At 60.4% G+C, this 14,549-nt stretch overlaps 2 protein-coding genes across 6 annotated transcripts in view; both read right to left on the reverse strand.

Annotated features, from left to right (window-relative positions):
* Positions 1 to 55, reverse strand: part of NUDT16L1 (nudix hydrolase 16 like 1) — a 2,692-nt gene extending 2,637 nt beyond the window's left edge. The window contains 1 exon segment of the mRNA XM_077762509.1: positions 1 to 55. This exon segment is cut by the window's left edge and continues 353 nt beyond it. Within this exon segment, the coding sequence (XP_077618635.1) occupies positions 1 to 55 (55 nt within the window).
* Positions 56 to 2,675: 2,620 nt separating this feature from the next.
* The window catches only part of MGRN1 (mahogunin ring finger 1), a 56,193-nt gene continuing 44,319 nt past the window's right edge, over positions 2,676 to 14,549 (reverse strand). Inside the window, exons 12-18 of one of the 5 annotated variants that reach the window (XM_077762506.1) lie at positions 12,911 to 12,976; positions 11,134 to 11,360; positions 10,188 to 10,305; positions 9,883 to 9,928; positions 8,106 to 8,204; positions 5,923 to 5,967; positions 4,158 to 4,247 (exon numbers count right to left, since the gene is read on the reverse strand). In XM_077762506.1, the coding sequence (XP_077618632.1) occupies positions 5,927 to 5,967; positions 8,106 to 8,204; positions 9,883 to 9,928; positions 10,188 to 10,305; positions 11,134 to 11,360; positions 12,911 to 12,976 (597 nt within the window). In that variant the 3' untranslated portion in view covers positions 4,158 to 4,247; positions 5,923 to 5,926. The other 4 variants (XM_077762504.1, XM_077762508.1, XM_077762505.1 and 1 more) reach the window with 4 other exon arrangements.

Consider the following 14,549-nt stretch of genomic DNA (forward strand, 5'->3'; position numbering starts at 1 on the left):
GGCGCATAGCCTCCACCCGGCTTATCTGCTTCAGCTCCGGGACTGCCGCCGACATCTTGGCACTGCCCCGCGCTGCTGGGGCGCCTCTCCTTAAGTGCATGCGCCGGCCCGCCCCCCGCTGGGCCCGACCAATCCGCAGGCAGCCGCGTCCCTAGGCACCGCCCCTCCACCAATTGCTGACGCCCGTTGGGGCCGAGCCCACCCCGGCGCCCCTACGCGTCGTTGAGGCGCGGAAGAGGCGTGTGCAAAGGTCGGAACTGCACGCGTTCCCGCCCGCCGCTTGGAGAACCACAAAGCCCAGGAGGCTCCGCGCTAGCCGAGCTCAGTCGAGACGAGCGCTGTCGCGGGGGCCTCGGGCGGGCGCTGCCTGCGGAGCTGGGGCTCCGACCGACTCCCGGGCTTTCCCCCAGAGCCTCCCAGGGGGCGCCGCACCAGCCCCCGCCACACTCCCTGCGGGCGCCTTTCCCCCGGAGGGCTTATGGGAGCCTGGCGACCAGTGGGCAAGACCCGTCCCTGCACGCGCGCCGGACAAGCACTCGGGTCCAAGGTCACTGCTGGTCGGCTCCAGAAGAGCAAGGAAGGCAGGGCCTGGCAGAGCTCCAGCTGCCGCCCTGGTCTGTGTCCACGCACAGCCCTGGGGCTCCTAGACTTAGCGTGTGGGAAGAGGAAGTACCTTAAATCCCGGCCCAGCCTCCCGCGTTTCCTCCAAGTCAGACACCATATGCCATGTACTGTTGGAGGAAATGGGGTCTCCCCAATTTACCAAGGAGTAACCTGGGGCATAGAGGAACAGGACCTGCCTTAAGGGTACCCAGCAGTTGGTGCCAGAGCCAGGATCTCACCCAAGAGTCCCACCCTGTCTCCTGACCACTGTCCACAACAGAAAACCTCCCACCTTCCACAGAAGAGGCGCTGAGGTACATCCCCTGTGTCTGCTGGGGCTCAGGAGCATGGGGACGGTGTCCGGGGGGCAGCAGTGGGGCCACTTGTCCACTGGTTGGCCCAAACTCCATTTTCCTCCCACGGTGGGCGAAGATTTGCTGAGGAAGGAAGCATCATGTGCATTCCCCATGCAGCGAGGGAGGGCAAGCTCTGTGGCAGAGAAGGCTGCCCCCGAGCAGAAGACAGCAGGGGCAGAGGACAGGCAAGTGTTGGTAAGGACCCACTGGCGGCTCATTCACAGAGCGAGTCGTGTTCGTATCCTGTCACACGCAGGGGAGTAAGGATCCAAAGAGAAGGCTCCCTCTCTCCCCATCCATGGCCTCTCCCAGGATTTCAATGGGCAGCCACAGCTCAGGGAAAAGCCAGATCCCAAGGCAAGTGACCGTGTCCGAAGAGCAGACGTTGTTGAGGGGAAGGACCCGCCAGGCAGGACCATGTCTCCAGGCCACAGGGCACAACCCAGACCCTGGGAGGGGTCAGAGGGCACAGAGGAAAGGCGCCCCATGCCCCAACCCCTCCCCGAAACAAGATGTGAACAAAGTTCCCGGTCTGCTGATGAGAAGTGTAGAGGGAGATCGAGTGCAGCCCATGCAAGACATCTGACCCTGAGCACCTTTCGACTCACCCTGGGGCCGTGCCCCAAACACGACTGAGCAGCTGCAGAGCGGAGGGTGGCAGTCCTTCCCTGGGGCTTGGACTAGACGGCAGAGAACACTGGTTCCACCAGAAAGCCCCTGAGTCAAAGAGGGGACCTGAGGAGACCGCTTGGAACCACGTTTGCAAAGGAGCCGCTGGCGAGGCATTCCGGCACCACAGCCTCTCCCTCCTGGGAGGCCACGTGCCGGGCAGGAAGCTGGCAGCCACAACCGGCCCTCTAATCCATCCTACGCGACAGGTGGAGAGAGCTGTTCCCTGTGTAAAAGCCTCTGACTGCTCTCAGAATAAAACCCCTGCCCGTCCCTGTGAGGTCCGGTAGCATCTGCACCCCCACTTGCCCCGATTCTGACACGCCAGCAACTGGTGACACTTGGGGCGTCTTTCTGCTCACTGGTCACACCAGGCTCACTCTGGCCTCAGGGCCTTTGTGCGTGCTGTGCTGGCTGCCTGGGCTCTCTTCCAGGACCACCTCTTTCACATCCTTCAGGGCTCAGCCGAAATTCCTCCTCAGAGATGCTCTCCTCAACCACAGATTCAACCAAATACCCCATGTGACTCCATCTCCTCACCAGCCGACGCTCTTCCTAACAGTAACCAAACCTGTGCAGTGCCTCACAGCCTAGAACACAAACTGCCAGGAGCCTGAACCTTGCATGTGTCCGCCCTCTCCAGCCCAGCCCACAGGGAGGTGCTCGCTGAGTATCTGGGATGCGTCAGCGATGGCGACGGGGACTGCAGTGGTGACCTGCACACCTGGAGTGCTGCTCCTCCTCCACGGCTCATAAAATGAGACATGTCCCCAGAGCGCCCTTCACTGCAACCCAGAATCAGCACGATGACCGCAGCAGTCATGAGCAGGAGCCCCCAGGCCTCACACACCATCTCACGCGCCCTCACAGCCTTCTGAAGTCCTGTGTCACAGACACCTCACACGAGGAAACGGAGGCTGTGGCCACACACCAGTGCTCGCGCTGCTGTGGGGGTGTGAGCTGCCATGAGTCACCCGGCTGTCCTGCCTCCGGGCTGAGAAACAGCTGAGGCCCCTGGGTGCTATGCAGAGGAAGGAATGCACAAGATATTGCTGCATGATTTTATTACTATAAATATACAGTAAAAACGAACAAAAACTAGCCAATCAGAGTACATCAAATGATAGCACATGTAAGTCCAAGACGGGCCAGTCTGCATCCCGGCCTTCAGACAAGAGTACTGGCACCAATACCAATGGTGAGGCTGGGGTGGAGGGTCAGGCGCGGGGCAGGGAGGAGGCAGCCTGTGTGCACGTGTGCAGGCACTCACGTGTGCACACGGGCGTATGTGCAGGCATGAACACGGGGGCAGGGAGTCCGGGGACTGGGGCAGGCTGGCCTGGGCCTGGCGGGGAGCTGTGTGAAAGGCAGCGCTCTGCTCACGGGCTCAACTGCAGAGAGAGCCAATCACATCCTGTCCGTTTCCCCCGAGTGCCCTGCGGTAGGCGGGCCACGGCTGGACGCCCCCTTTGCCTCTGTTGCCCAGAAAGTTTTGCTCAAAAAAACAAAAACAAGGTCACCTCAGATGCAATGTTCCTCCCCCAGGGCAGGTCCACCTCAGGGACCCCAGACAGGACAAATTCTAGAGAAACCAAGTGACATTACGATGGTGAAGAGGGAGCAGGGAAGCTGCTAAGAGCCCTCCCCGGGGTGAGCGGACAGAAGCCCACTAGCCCAGCAGAAGCCCTTCACCTGGAGGGACCTGCCGTGTGATCAAAGCCGCTTCGGAGAAGGTGCAGGGCCGGGAGAGGGGCCGCCGGTCGCCAAGTGCTGCAAATGGCCTGTGCTTCGGTGCCTCTGCCCCGGGATCAGACCCACACCCGGCCTCGCATGGCCACCCCCGATGCCCAGGGGCTGAGCGGGGCTGCGGGGAAGGGAGGCGGTGGGAGGCAGCCGTTGCCTCCAGGGCCGGAGCAGGAAGGGGGAGAAGCAGCGACGAGTGCGGAGCAGCAGCAACGGCCAGGCTGCCGAGGACACAGGTGCACGAGGGACAGGGGACAGGCACTGTTTCCTTCACTGCCAGAACTCGGACCCCGCCTCCCCTCCTCCTTCGGCAACAAGGCCCCCACAATCTCTCTTGTGAAGACAGCACCTCACCCGCCAGCACAATTTTCTTCTGCGAGTCTGTGTTGAGTGTTCAGGCTTTAAGTCCCCAGTGGCTGGGGTGCTGGGAGAAGCCGATCCAGGGCGCACGTGGGTGGTCATGCCCTGGTCCTGGCCACTCAGCCAATGGGGCATTTGGGGGAAAGCCCAGAGCTCAGAGCCCAGGACAGAAAGCTGCTGTCCTTCATCTGTACCATTTACAAATACATCAACTGTAGAAAAAGGAATTTGTCAGAGGAGACAGTCCACTGTGCTCTTCAATTGAGGGTCATACGGCCCCTCGGAGCCAGTGGCCACGCGGAGCGTGCAAGACAGGAGAGGCCAGGGGTCACGCTGGAATCCGGTGGCCTCTCGGCAAAGTCTGGGGAGCTGAGGGCTCCATGCTGCCAGCTGGGCCAGGCTCTCAGAGTGGGGTCAGCTCGGTGGCCCCAGGGTCAGGACTGGGGCCACCCAGCACAGGCCGGGGTGGCCCAGTGGTACAGAGGCCGCGGGGCGTCTCCACGGAGGTGGACCAGCCTGCAGGCAGGAGCAGAGGGAGAAGGGGTCACGCTTGGGCAAGTCACCACCTCATTCATCAGGCTGTTTCTACCAACCAGGAGTCCCCACCGAGGACTGGGCCATCCAGCACCCCCTACTGTGTGTCCGAGGCAGGATCACAGAGACCTGGAATCCGGCCCTGACAGAGAAAAGAGGGTCTGTCCCTCTTGGAGCAGATCCAAGGCAGCGGCATCAGCCAACACCCCAGGACAGAATGCGACAGGTGCCGCAGGCTCCTGGGCCCCCGGCCCGTGCGCGGCCCATGCTTCCCGGGGTCTGACCAGCCGGCGTCCTTCAGGGCTTACTGCTGAATGAGGCCGGAACTCAGTCCGCCCGGGCAGAGGGGAGTGGACTTGGACTGGGTGCGCATCCCATGCTCGCGGCAGCCCCAGGAGCCCCACGCTGCCTTCTTCAGAGGCCTCTCTGGCCATTTCCACGCTGTTGCCTCCTGATGCCATGAGGCACTCTGTCCCTGGACCAAGTCTGCCCCCTGGGGCACTGGTGCTGAAGCTGGGACCCAGGCCTGCAGCGGCGAGTGACCGGCACAACGCTCAGGGCTGCAGAGCGATGTCGACCACCCGCCCGCCAGCTCAGGATGGGCTCCACAGGACAGCCTTCCAACGGCAAACCAAGGAGTGCTTCTGCCACCTGTCACCCGTGACGCAGCCTGAGGCGGGGGAGCCACGAGGCGCTGTGGCTTTGTGTCTGCTATGCAGCCCACAGGCAAAATCCAGTTCTCTGCAGCGTGGCCTGACCTGTACTTTCTACTTCTGGAAGGTTTACCTCCATCATAGCACCCAGCACTGACGCGGAGACCAGGGCCAACTTTATAAAAGTGTTGGCCCTATTTCAACACCAGGCAAGATTTGTCAGAAGGAAACATTCAAGGAGAACAAGAAAGGTTTGCGTGGAAACCTAAGAGCAGCTGTCAAAACAAGCGGACAAACACCGGAGCTCAGGACAGCCGACAGGGTCAGCCGCACACCAGCCGGGGCTGCCAGGCTCCACCCCACAGTCTGGGAACGCGTGGGCCACCGGAGGCACCAGGTTCCCAGAGCCGCTAATGTCACACAAAGGAGGGGAAGCAGGTCCTCAACACACTTGCCTACATGCTTGTGGTGCTTCTGGAACAGCCTTCCATGAAACCACCATTTGGCAAAGTCACCCAGGTAGAGGGCAACTCCCTGTCAGGTTGGGGAGCAACGTAGGGGTCAACTTCACGTGGCCTCCTCACAGACGATTTCAGCATGTGCTGGCATTCCAGAAGGTTCCATAGGTAGGTTGGGGGACAAGGTAGTCAGCAGTAACAGTGGGGTCTTAGCAAGGGCTAAGTTGCCATTCCTGGGGCCCTGAAGGCTGGAAAAGCCTGACTAGGCTATCTAGTCCAGATAGAAAAAACACTGGCCCCAAAAGTTGGCCAACATCAGACCCCCCCCCAGGCCCACCTCTTAGGGACAAAGGTGTAGCATGTTTTTGGAGTTCTGGATTCAGAAACCAGGATCCCAGGGAAGATAGGGATATGGAAGAAGCCCAGAGAAAGGGAAGGAACCCCCCAGGGAGGGAGGAGAGCCAGATGGTGAGGTCCTCTCTCTCCAGCAGTGTCAAGGATGCCCCTCAGAGCCACCCCACAACGCATATGAAGGCGATCACGTACCAGCTTACTCCTCTATACCAACAGAGCAGGAGTCAGGCCCCAGGGCTGTGCAGAGGAGGAGAGAGACGGAAGCTCAGTTAGCAAAGCGCTCAGACAGACCAGCACATTCCACAGCAAATGCACTGTTTTAGGACAAGATTCCCCGGGAGGACATGGGTGGAAATGCCCACACAGACTGATGTGCTGAAACAAAGGAGAACAGAGCACTGGGCCACCGTCCAACGCAGAAACACTCAGCCTGGGCAGGCCTGGGCGGGGCTAACCTTGAGGAGGGTGGAGTCAGGAAGGGCCCCGCCCTGCAGCTAGGTGTTCACCAGTTAAGTTCATGGATTTCCCCCACCTAATTCCCCAATCAACAGGGGACACTAAGGTTCACTAACCTATTCCCATACCTCCACACATCTCCACAGGAGACCTGTGCAAGTGTTGTGTGCATGTCCCATTCTCTCTCTCTCTCTCTCTCTCTCACACACACACACACACACACACACACACACACACACACACACACACACGTGAAAGACGGTCAGGATCTCTGCTTGACTGAAGGCCAGTAGCAGAACAGNACACACACACACACACACACACACACACGTGAAAGACGGTCAGGATCTCTGCTTGACTGAAGGCCAGTAGCAGAACAGAAGGTGCAGCTCGGGAGTAAAGGAAGGCAGGTACACGTGCTTATGAAGGTGGGCACATCGGTGAGGACCCACCTGAGCGCCAGGTACCATCAGCAGTGCTGCTGTCTCCCTCACCCCCATGGGGCAAAGGACCCAGAGCCTCGGGGTTTCCCCACCCTGCTGGCTAATCCTGCCCCTGGGCTGGTCTGGCCTTCGGATGACTTCAGCCTCTCCACCAGCACCACCACAGCCAAGTGCCTCCTGTCCCATCTGTGGAACTAAGGGCCAAATCACTTGTCCAGGGCAGAGGGGACTCTGGCATGGGGCACGGGGGTGGCACCGCCAGGTGGGGTCCTGCCCCTTCACCCGCAGGATCACAGCCACACTTGTGCTTCTAGAAGTCACTCTCCAGACTCTCCCCATCCCCCAAGCTTTTAATTACAACAAAATCCTTAAAGTTTGTTGAAAAAACTTACTAGAAGTATGTGTTACTCTAGGGAATGCTGGTCCTAGACACGGCTTTCACCCACGGGCTTCTCTTCGTGGAGGCCCCGGGGTGCCGATGAAACATGCTCCCCTGCTTTCCTGCACCTGCTGACCGTGACCCCTCTGGGCTAAAGGGGACGCCTGTCTGCAGAGGCTACTCCTGTCCCTGTGCTGGGGCGGGACAAACCAAGCACTTCATAGGTAGGCCCGATACACAGGTCAGGTCACTGGCAAGTGAGCAGTGGCGGGTCCTGGGGCAGGCGGCTGGGGGGTGGGGGGCTTCCCAGCCACGTGTCAGGAGCCAGACTCTCCGAAAGCATCGCAGCTCTTTATGTTGATCTCAGATGTTCAGATGGTATCTTAGCAAGCAGCAGGCATTAAGTCTTGGAGAGCCCCTGACTCCTGTCCCCCATCTTTGGAGCCCAGAACTTAAAGGTGAGGATCTTGACCCAGGGGAGCTGGGGGCAGGGGACCCCAGGCGGTTTTTGGAAAAGGGAGGCAGAGAAGAAAAGATGCCTCCCTGACTGCGCTTGGGCCCTGCAGGTGCCCAGCACCCCAGCCGGTCCTTCCAGCCCTGGCCGGGGCCCTGGGGGTGCTGGTGGTAGAGAGCTGACGGCCAGCATCAGGCCCAGGGCACGCAGGTAGCTTTCTGCTTGTAGTTCCCTACGACAGAGGCCCTGCTGGTGAGCCCCAAACAGGGACTGCCAGGCCCACGGGTGACGAATCGGGGATTCCAGTGGGACTGGCTGTGCTCACCAGGCCCCAAGCAGGAGACGGAGAGAAGGCCCATGACCTTTCTGAAACAACGGGGCTTTCCTGCCTTCCTGATGCTGAGCTGGCTCTAGAGCGCAAAGGGGCTTCACGCACAGGCTCTGCTCCAAAGAGCAAGGGGCTGCAGGAGGGGTGACTGGAGCCAGGGCCTGGCTGTGGGCAGAGCCAGGAGACAGACCTGGGCTCCTGACAGGCCAGCCGCCCCCCAAGCAGAGCAGTCCCCAGCTCCCCGTGGCCAGGGACAGCCCTGCCTGTGCCCCCCACTCCCACCCACTGGCTCAGGTCAACTGCGGAGCGCATTACCTGGCAGGTAGATGTCGGCTGGCAGGCGGGGCTGGCCGCAGCTGCAGGGCTCAGGGCTGCCATCCTGCAGGACGTTCTCGATGGATGGCACTCGGCTCCCTGCAGGGGAGGGGGCAGGTCAGAGGTCTACAGGCAAAAGTGGCCACTGTCTCTCTGGTCAAGATCCCTGGGAGCCTCTTTCCTCCCTGCCTGAGGGTTCTACAGCCACGGTAAGGCCAGTCCTGGCCCCAGACTCCGCTCTGACTCCTTTCTCTGCCCTCTAAGCCTGAGACCCAAAGGTTTGCTTTTCTTTTTTTTTATAGCTTATTTATTTTTGAGACAGAGAGAGACCGAGCACGAGTGGGTGAGGGGCAGAGAGAGAGGGAGACAGAATCTGAAACAAGCTCCAGGCTCTGAGCTGTCAGCACAGAGCCCAACGCGGGGCTCAAATGCACAAACTGCGAGATCATGACCTGAGCCGAAGTCAGACGCTAATTGAGTGAGCCACCCAGGCGCCCCCAAGGTTTGCTTTTCTTTACTGCCCTTCTCTCTCAACTCTGCCTTCAGGCTTTTGTTTTGACTTATTATAAAATCATCATGTACCTGTTTAAAAAAACAAACAAGAAGAAAGAGTGACAGATTTACCGTCTCCTGCTTAGCCTTACTCTTCCCACTGGCCTCCACACCCTGCACTGGGGAACAAGTGGGCCCTGCATGTGGCCACCTTCCCTCTCAACAGCACCTCCAGGTGCTGCCCAGGGAATCCTCGAGGGGGAGGGCCCCTCCGCAGATGAGGGGCCCGGGCCCTGTGATGGGCACAGCACAGAGCCACCCAGTCGGCCATACACTCTGCACAGGCAGGAAGGAGCAGAGGTGAGAGAGGGTTGTGTCCACCCGGGAGTCCAGGCTGGGAGACAGGAAGTGACAACACCTGTCCCAGGCGCCAACCCTCACACCCAAAACCAAAGCCCCAGGCCCAGCAACCTATAGCAGGCCCCACACGCAGGGGACGGGGAGCCACGCTGGGGAGGGACGTGGGTCACCCAGTACACCCGTGGGAACCTCCTGGCAAGGAGGGGGTCACAGCAAACGAGCAGCTGAAGGTTATTTGGGGGTCTTTACCATGTGACAGACCTGGGAGTCAGCCAGCCTGACAGGGCCACTTCCAGGCTCTGTCACCTCTACATTAAGTGGCCTGGGGCCTCCAACCACCCCAACCTGGAGCCTCTGTTTCCTGATCTGTCCAACACTAGGGAGGAATGGCCCAGACAGGGGAGTGGCAGCATTCCCAGCTGGCAGAGAAGGCTTGGGAGGCACTTCGTCACATCCTGCAGCCACCGTGGGGTCAGCTGCAGGTCCTGCCCCCACGAGGTGGCTGGGGGTCATGCCCCCAGGAGGAGCCCAGGGCCCATCGGTGGTGGCTAGGACTCAGGCCCCAGCAGGCTGCTATATGCTACTCTCCACGGGACACAGGGGCATAGGGAGAAGCGGCCTGGCTGGGCCGTGCACTGCACCGGGGGCCCTGGGCCTCTCCAGACGGCAGCTAGGCCACCCACACAGGACGTGCAGGCAGAGCTGACCGTGTGCAGTGACCCAGGTGGGAAAGACGACAGCTGCCACTGGGAAATGCTGGCTGGACCCGGAGGGAAAAAGATGAGCGGCCAAAGGCTGTCCTCTGGGAGAGCTGGCAGCAAGAAGCCTGTGCCTCCCAGCAGGGGACCCCGCACACGCTCCGTGCCCATCTCGGCCCCCTGGCAGCGAGGTCCTGAACACGCTTCTCAAGAAGCAGAGGGCTTACCTTGCTTTAGCGCCAATGCCTCGTCCACATCCTCTGTCATGAAGCTCTAGAAAACGAGGACAAAGTGTGTCCACAGCTCTGCTGCCACCAGCAGGGGACAGGACTCTGGGGGACAGGGCTCCGGGCTGATGCCCCAGCCCCCCAAACAGGACCCACCCCACAGATGGGGAAACCAGCTGAGGTTGCTACGTGAGCAGTGCTGGAGGGGGACCTGGGCACGCTTTGCCGCAGGTCTGGGAGGCCCATCGACAGGCAGTGGGGACAGGGTGACAGCTAGGTCCTGGTGGGCGGGGAGGGGGCCTCACCTCAGGGGAGCTGCTTAGCGCCAGCCCCGCCCCACTCAGCGGGGGAGGGGCGTCCGAGTCCTGGGAGAGCTTCTCCTCATCCTCCTCGTGGATGGGGGACGATGGAGACCGCAGGGTGCTGGGGACAGAGAAGACGGGGGTAAAGGACAAGTGGCTGATAAACACCAACCCGCTAAAGCCAATGTCACCCGTGGGTGGGACCGGGGGCTACGGTGCAGGCCCAGCGGCTCCTGGAGGGAGGCCGTCAGGTGTGAGCTGGTGCAGGCCCGCTCAGGCTCTGGATTTTCAGGAGGAGAGGGCGTCATACTGGACCAGGGGTGCGGGGGAGCGGGGAGCAGCAGGAGAGAGCCCCACGCGTCTCCATCTCTGGAGTGGTCCTGCCACACGTGTAAGTCGTGGGGGCGTGGCTGGTTTTACAGAACTTCTGCCTAAACTCTTCTTAAAAAGGAACAGCACCCGTGTGAGGCGACGCTCATCACAGACAGCTGGCTGCCTGCGTCTCACATGCGTCCAGGTGACTGTGACCAGACCCTCTGCTGGGTGGGCCTACCAAGGACCACGTCGTGCACCCAGCTTCATGGGGCCCGGCTCTGGCTGCCACTGCTGCTCACACAGCGGGACGTGTCCACGCGACAAGCCCCAGCAAGCTCCCTCCTAGGCCTGTGGTGGCTGCTCCCATGTGGCCTGGGACAGGGAGGGATCCATCCCCACCAGCGCATCCCTTCTGCTGCTTGGCGGTCTCCTGTCGTAACCGGCCTTAGCCACAAACCTCACCTGCTGCCGGCTCTTGGTTCTGGGGGCCACCCTGGTGAGCCCCCCAGCAGAGCGCTGTAAAACTAAGCGCTCTGCACCTCTTGCCGGACACCGCAGGCCCCTGCCTCTGCCACAGAGCACCTGGCTGGGCTCCCCCACAACCACCCCCGGGGGATCCTAGTGCCAGCCTCACCTGTCGGGGGATTTGCTGCTCGGCTTGCCCTTCTGGTGACTGCTTTCCAGGATTCGATCGATCCCAGCGAGTGGACAACCAGCCTGGGATAGGCCATCCGAGACGCCCGAGTAGGTGATCTCTTCATAAAGGGGGGCTGAAGGGACGGCCGGGGAGATGGCCCGAAGGCCGTTGAGCGCCTCAAGCAGGGAGATGGGCTCATAGCCGGGCGGGATGCTGTCAGAGCTCTGTGGGGATAAGAGCGGGTGAGGGACGGGCTGGCCAGGCTCCCTGCCCCGGGCCACAAAGCCCCAGACACTGGCCTTGTGCCTCAGGGACGCTCTACTCCCCAAAACCTGCCTTGTGACCATCTCCTGTCTACTCCACCTTCCAGAGACCTAAATCCCCCTCCCTCAGAGGAACGCCAAGGACACCAGAGCAGCCTAAGACACCCTGCAAGGGCCCCCTTAGCCATCAGCTGCAGCCGTGGACACCCACTCTTGGTGCCCCTGATGAAGGAAGAGGGCGCTTAGCAGAGCCTCCCCACCCCTGGTCTCGGCCAGCCCCTACCTGGCTTTCTGTTCCTGCCTGGCACAGGTGGAGAGTGAGGGGTCAGAGAGAGAAAGGAGAGCTCGGGAGCGGGTGTAGAGCAAAGCCATGCCAAAGGCGGGAGAGCCCAGTGGAGCCGCGTGGGTTCTAGACCAGGGAGGGCCTGGCCCCGCAGGGGGCGCTGCCCAGCACAGGCATCTGGCCCGAGTCAGATCCTCTGCGGGCCTGGAACAATCGTCCACAGGGGCGATGCATGTTCTGGGTGGTCCTAATGGGCACCCCTGGTTCAGAACCAGTCTCCTCCAGTGCTGGGAGAGCAAACCAACAGACTGAGTCTTGCTTTAGGGTTAAAGGAGGGGAGATGCCCAGGTGCTGGGAGATGTTAGGCCCCCAGGCCACGCCAGACAAGGTGAAGGGCAAATGCCCAGCTGTGCTCCCAACGTGAAGCCCCTGCCCACTTGATTGCTCCCCGGAAGGAAGGGAGAGCCGCCTTTCAGGGCAGAGATGGATCAACCCTGGAGACCAAGGGAAGGCAGAAAGGCTGGGGTTGGGGGCTCCCTGCCCTCAGCACGCACCTCCTGAGTCCCTTGGTCACCTGGGCCTAAGGTGCCCTGCATCTGCTCCCAGCCTGAACCTCCTCACCCTCCAAGTGGGGAGAACCTCTGCCTCCATCCCTGGCATGGGCCTCCAGGGATTTCCACCTCTCTAAGTTCTGCCAAGGGGCCCCAGGGGTCAGTGGAGGCTCCAGGCAGAGGCCGCCTGCCTGCTCCCTGAGATGCAGGGAAAATGCAAGAAAACCAAGTCCTGGGCCCAAAGAGCTAACATCCAGGGGGAGAGAGCAGGGGTGCGGGACAGCAGGCAAGCGCGAGGAAGACTTTGCAAAAACTAGCAGCAACGTGAGTTCCACCTTCGACAACATTCCACTGCCAGCAAGAAAAAAAAGGGAAACGAGGCCATTGGGGACCACGGGCAGAAGCAGAGCTGGCGAGAGGGGTGGCCTGAGGCCGGCGCTGTTGCCGCCTGGCAGCGGGGATCCGAGACACTGGCTTTGTGCCGACAGACCTTGAGCTTTGCTTGTTCCACAAAACTCCCTTCCTGGGCAGGGACGCCGGGACTGGGGAGAGTGGATTTGACAGATTAAATTAACCAAACACGTTAGCCTGGGGTGAAAATGACTTCCCATACTTGTCATTGGTTTAATCATTAGGGTGCAGGGCAAGGATGTAGCCATAGGGCCAAACACACTTACTGTTTCCCTTTTAGGTTTCTTGCTGGCCAGTGAGGCGGGGTGCGCCTTTGATTTTTTAAAGGGACACTGTCAAGATAAAAATCATATGTTTTACTACTGCCACCCCCCAAACGGCGCTGGAGCTGGCTGGCTGGGGTCTCTCAGCTTTGCCGGCCTCCAGGTGAGCCGTGAGCCTGTGCCTGGCAAACTGCACGTGCACGTGAGGTTTGGGGACCTGACCAAGTGCAGATTCTGCCCCAGGGGCCTGGGCCTGGACATCTACGCAACTTCCAGGAGCCCACGATGGTGGAGCCCGTCTCCATCCCACTGCCCACCCGTGGGCTGGATCACCCCAAGAAGCAGGTCTGGGCCAGCACAGGCAGGAGAGTGGCCAGGCGCTCCCCACAAGTGGGCATAGCTAGCCATTAGGAAAGGACACCCTCCTGCACGTTTTTGAGGCTCCACATAAACTAATTACCAACGTCCAACTCCTCGAGGAAGCTGGGGATGAAAACCAGTCCCAAATCACCCAAACTCCTCAGGAACATTAACAGACTTGCTGAAGAAACTCTGGCTTCCCTGTGGCACCACGTGGTGACCGCTCAGACGGGAGACGCGGCGGCCAACAGGAACCCACGTGCTTGGGCTGCCTTAACCCTCTGGAGGGGAGCGCACGGGCCCTCCGGGACACGTGAGGCTTACAGCCCAAGCCCCAGCACGCCCGGTCCTTATCCTAGGGACAAGAGGGGCAAATGTGGGAAGGTCAGGCCTGATGCCAGACGCCAGGGCGGAGCCCGGAGGGGCAGGTCAAGCAGTAAGAAAACCCACCAGCCCAGCGGCCCCTGAGCATCCATCCCTCCACAGCAGGGGCTCCGCACCGGGAACCAGGCACACCCCAGTGCTGCTCTCTCTACTGAAAGCGCACTGCTGGAGGAGGTATCTGATGTTCAAAGGTCAAGTCCATATATTTGCTGGAGGGCTGCTTTGGGAGTAGTAAGCGCTGGTGCCAGCAGGGCAGCCCAGGAGGCAAAACACACTGTGTCGCTGGCCTGGGAAAAGTGGGGGTTATGGGGGCCCCACCCGAGGGCAGCCTTGCGTCTGCTCTGGCTCCGATACCACACGTTCATAATTTGAAAGAGAAGCCAGAAATCTGAGTTTTAAGGAAAATTTCCAGACTTTTATTTTTTTATGCTTATTTATTTTTGAGAGAGAGACCGAAAATGAGAGAGAGAGAGAGCCTCCGCACACGCACAAGCTGGAGAGGGGCAAAGAGAAGAGACAGAATCCCTAGCAGGCTCCCTACCATCAGCACAGAGCCCGACACAGGGCTCCAACTCACAAACCATGAGGTTATGACCTGAGTCGAGTTCAAAGGTCAGAAGCTTAACCCCTTGCATCACCTAGGCGCCCTACAGACTTTTAAACGCTGGCCCAGGGGCTCCTGGCTGGCTCAGTTGGCTGAGCACCTCTTGATTTTGGCTCAGGTCATAATCCCAGGGTCATGGGTTCAAGCCCTGCGGGGGGCTCCATGCTGGGTGTGGGCCTGCTTAAGATTCTCTCTCCCCACTGCCCCTTTTCCACCCAGGCTCTCTCTCCCTCTGAAATTAAAACAAACAAACACACAAACAAACTTTGGCCCAAGATTCAGAAACACCACATG

This window comes from Crocuta crocuta, unplaced genomic scaffold, assembly GCF_008692635.1.
Source record: "Crocuta crocuta isolate KB4526 unplaced genomic scaffold, BGI_CrCroc_1.0 scaffold234, whole genome shotgun sequence".
NCBI lineage: Eukaryota > Metazoa > Chordata > Mammalia > Carnivora > Hyaenidae > Crocuta > Crocuta crocuta.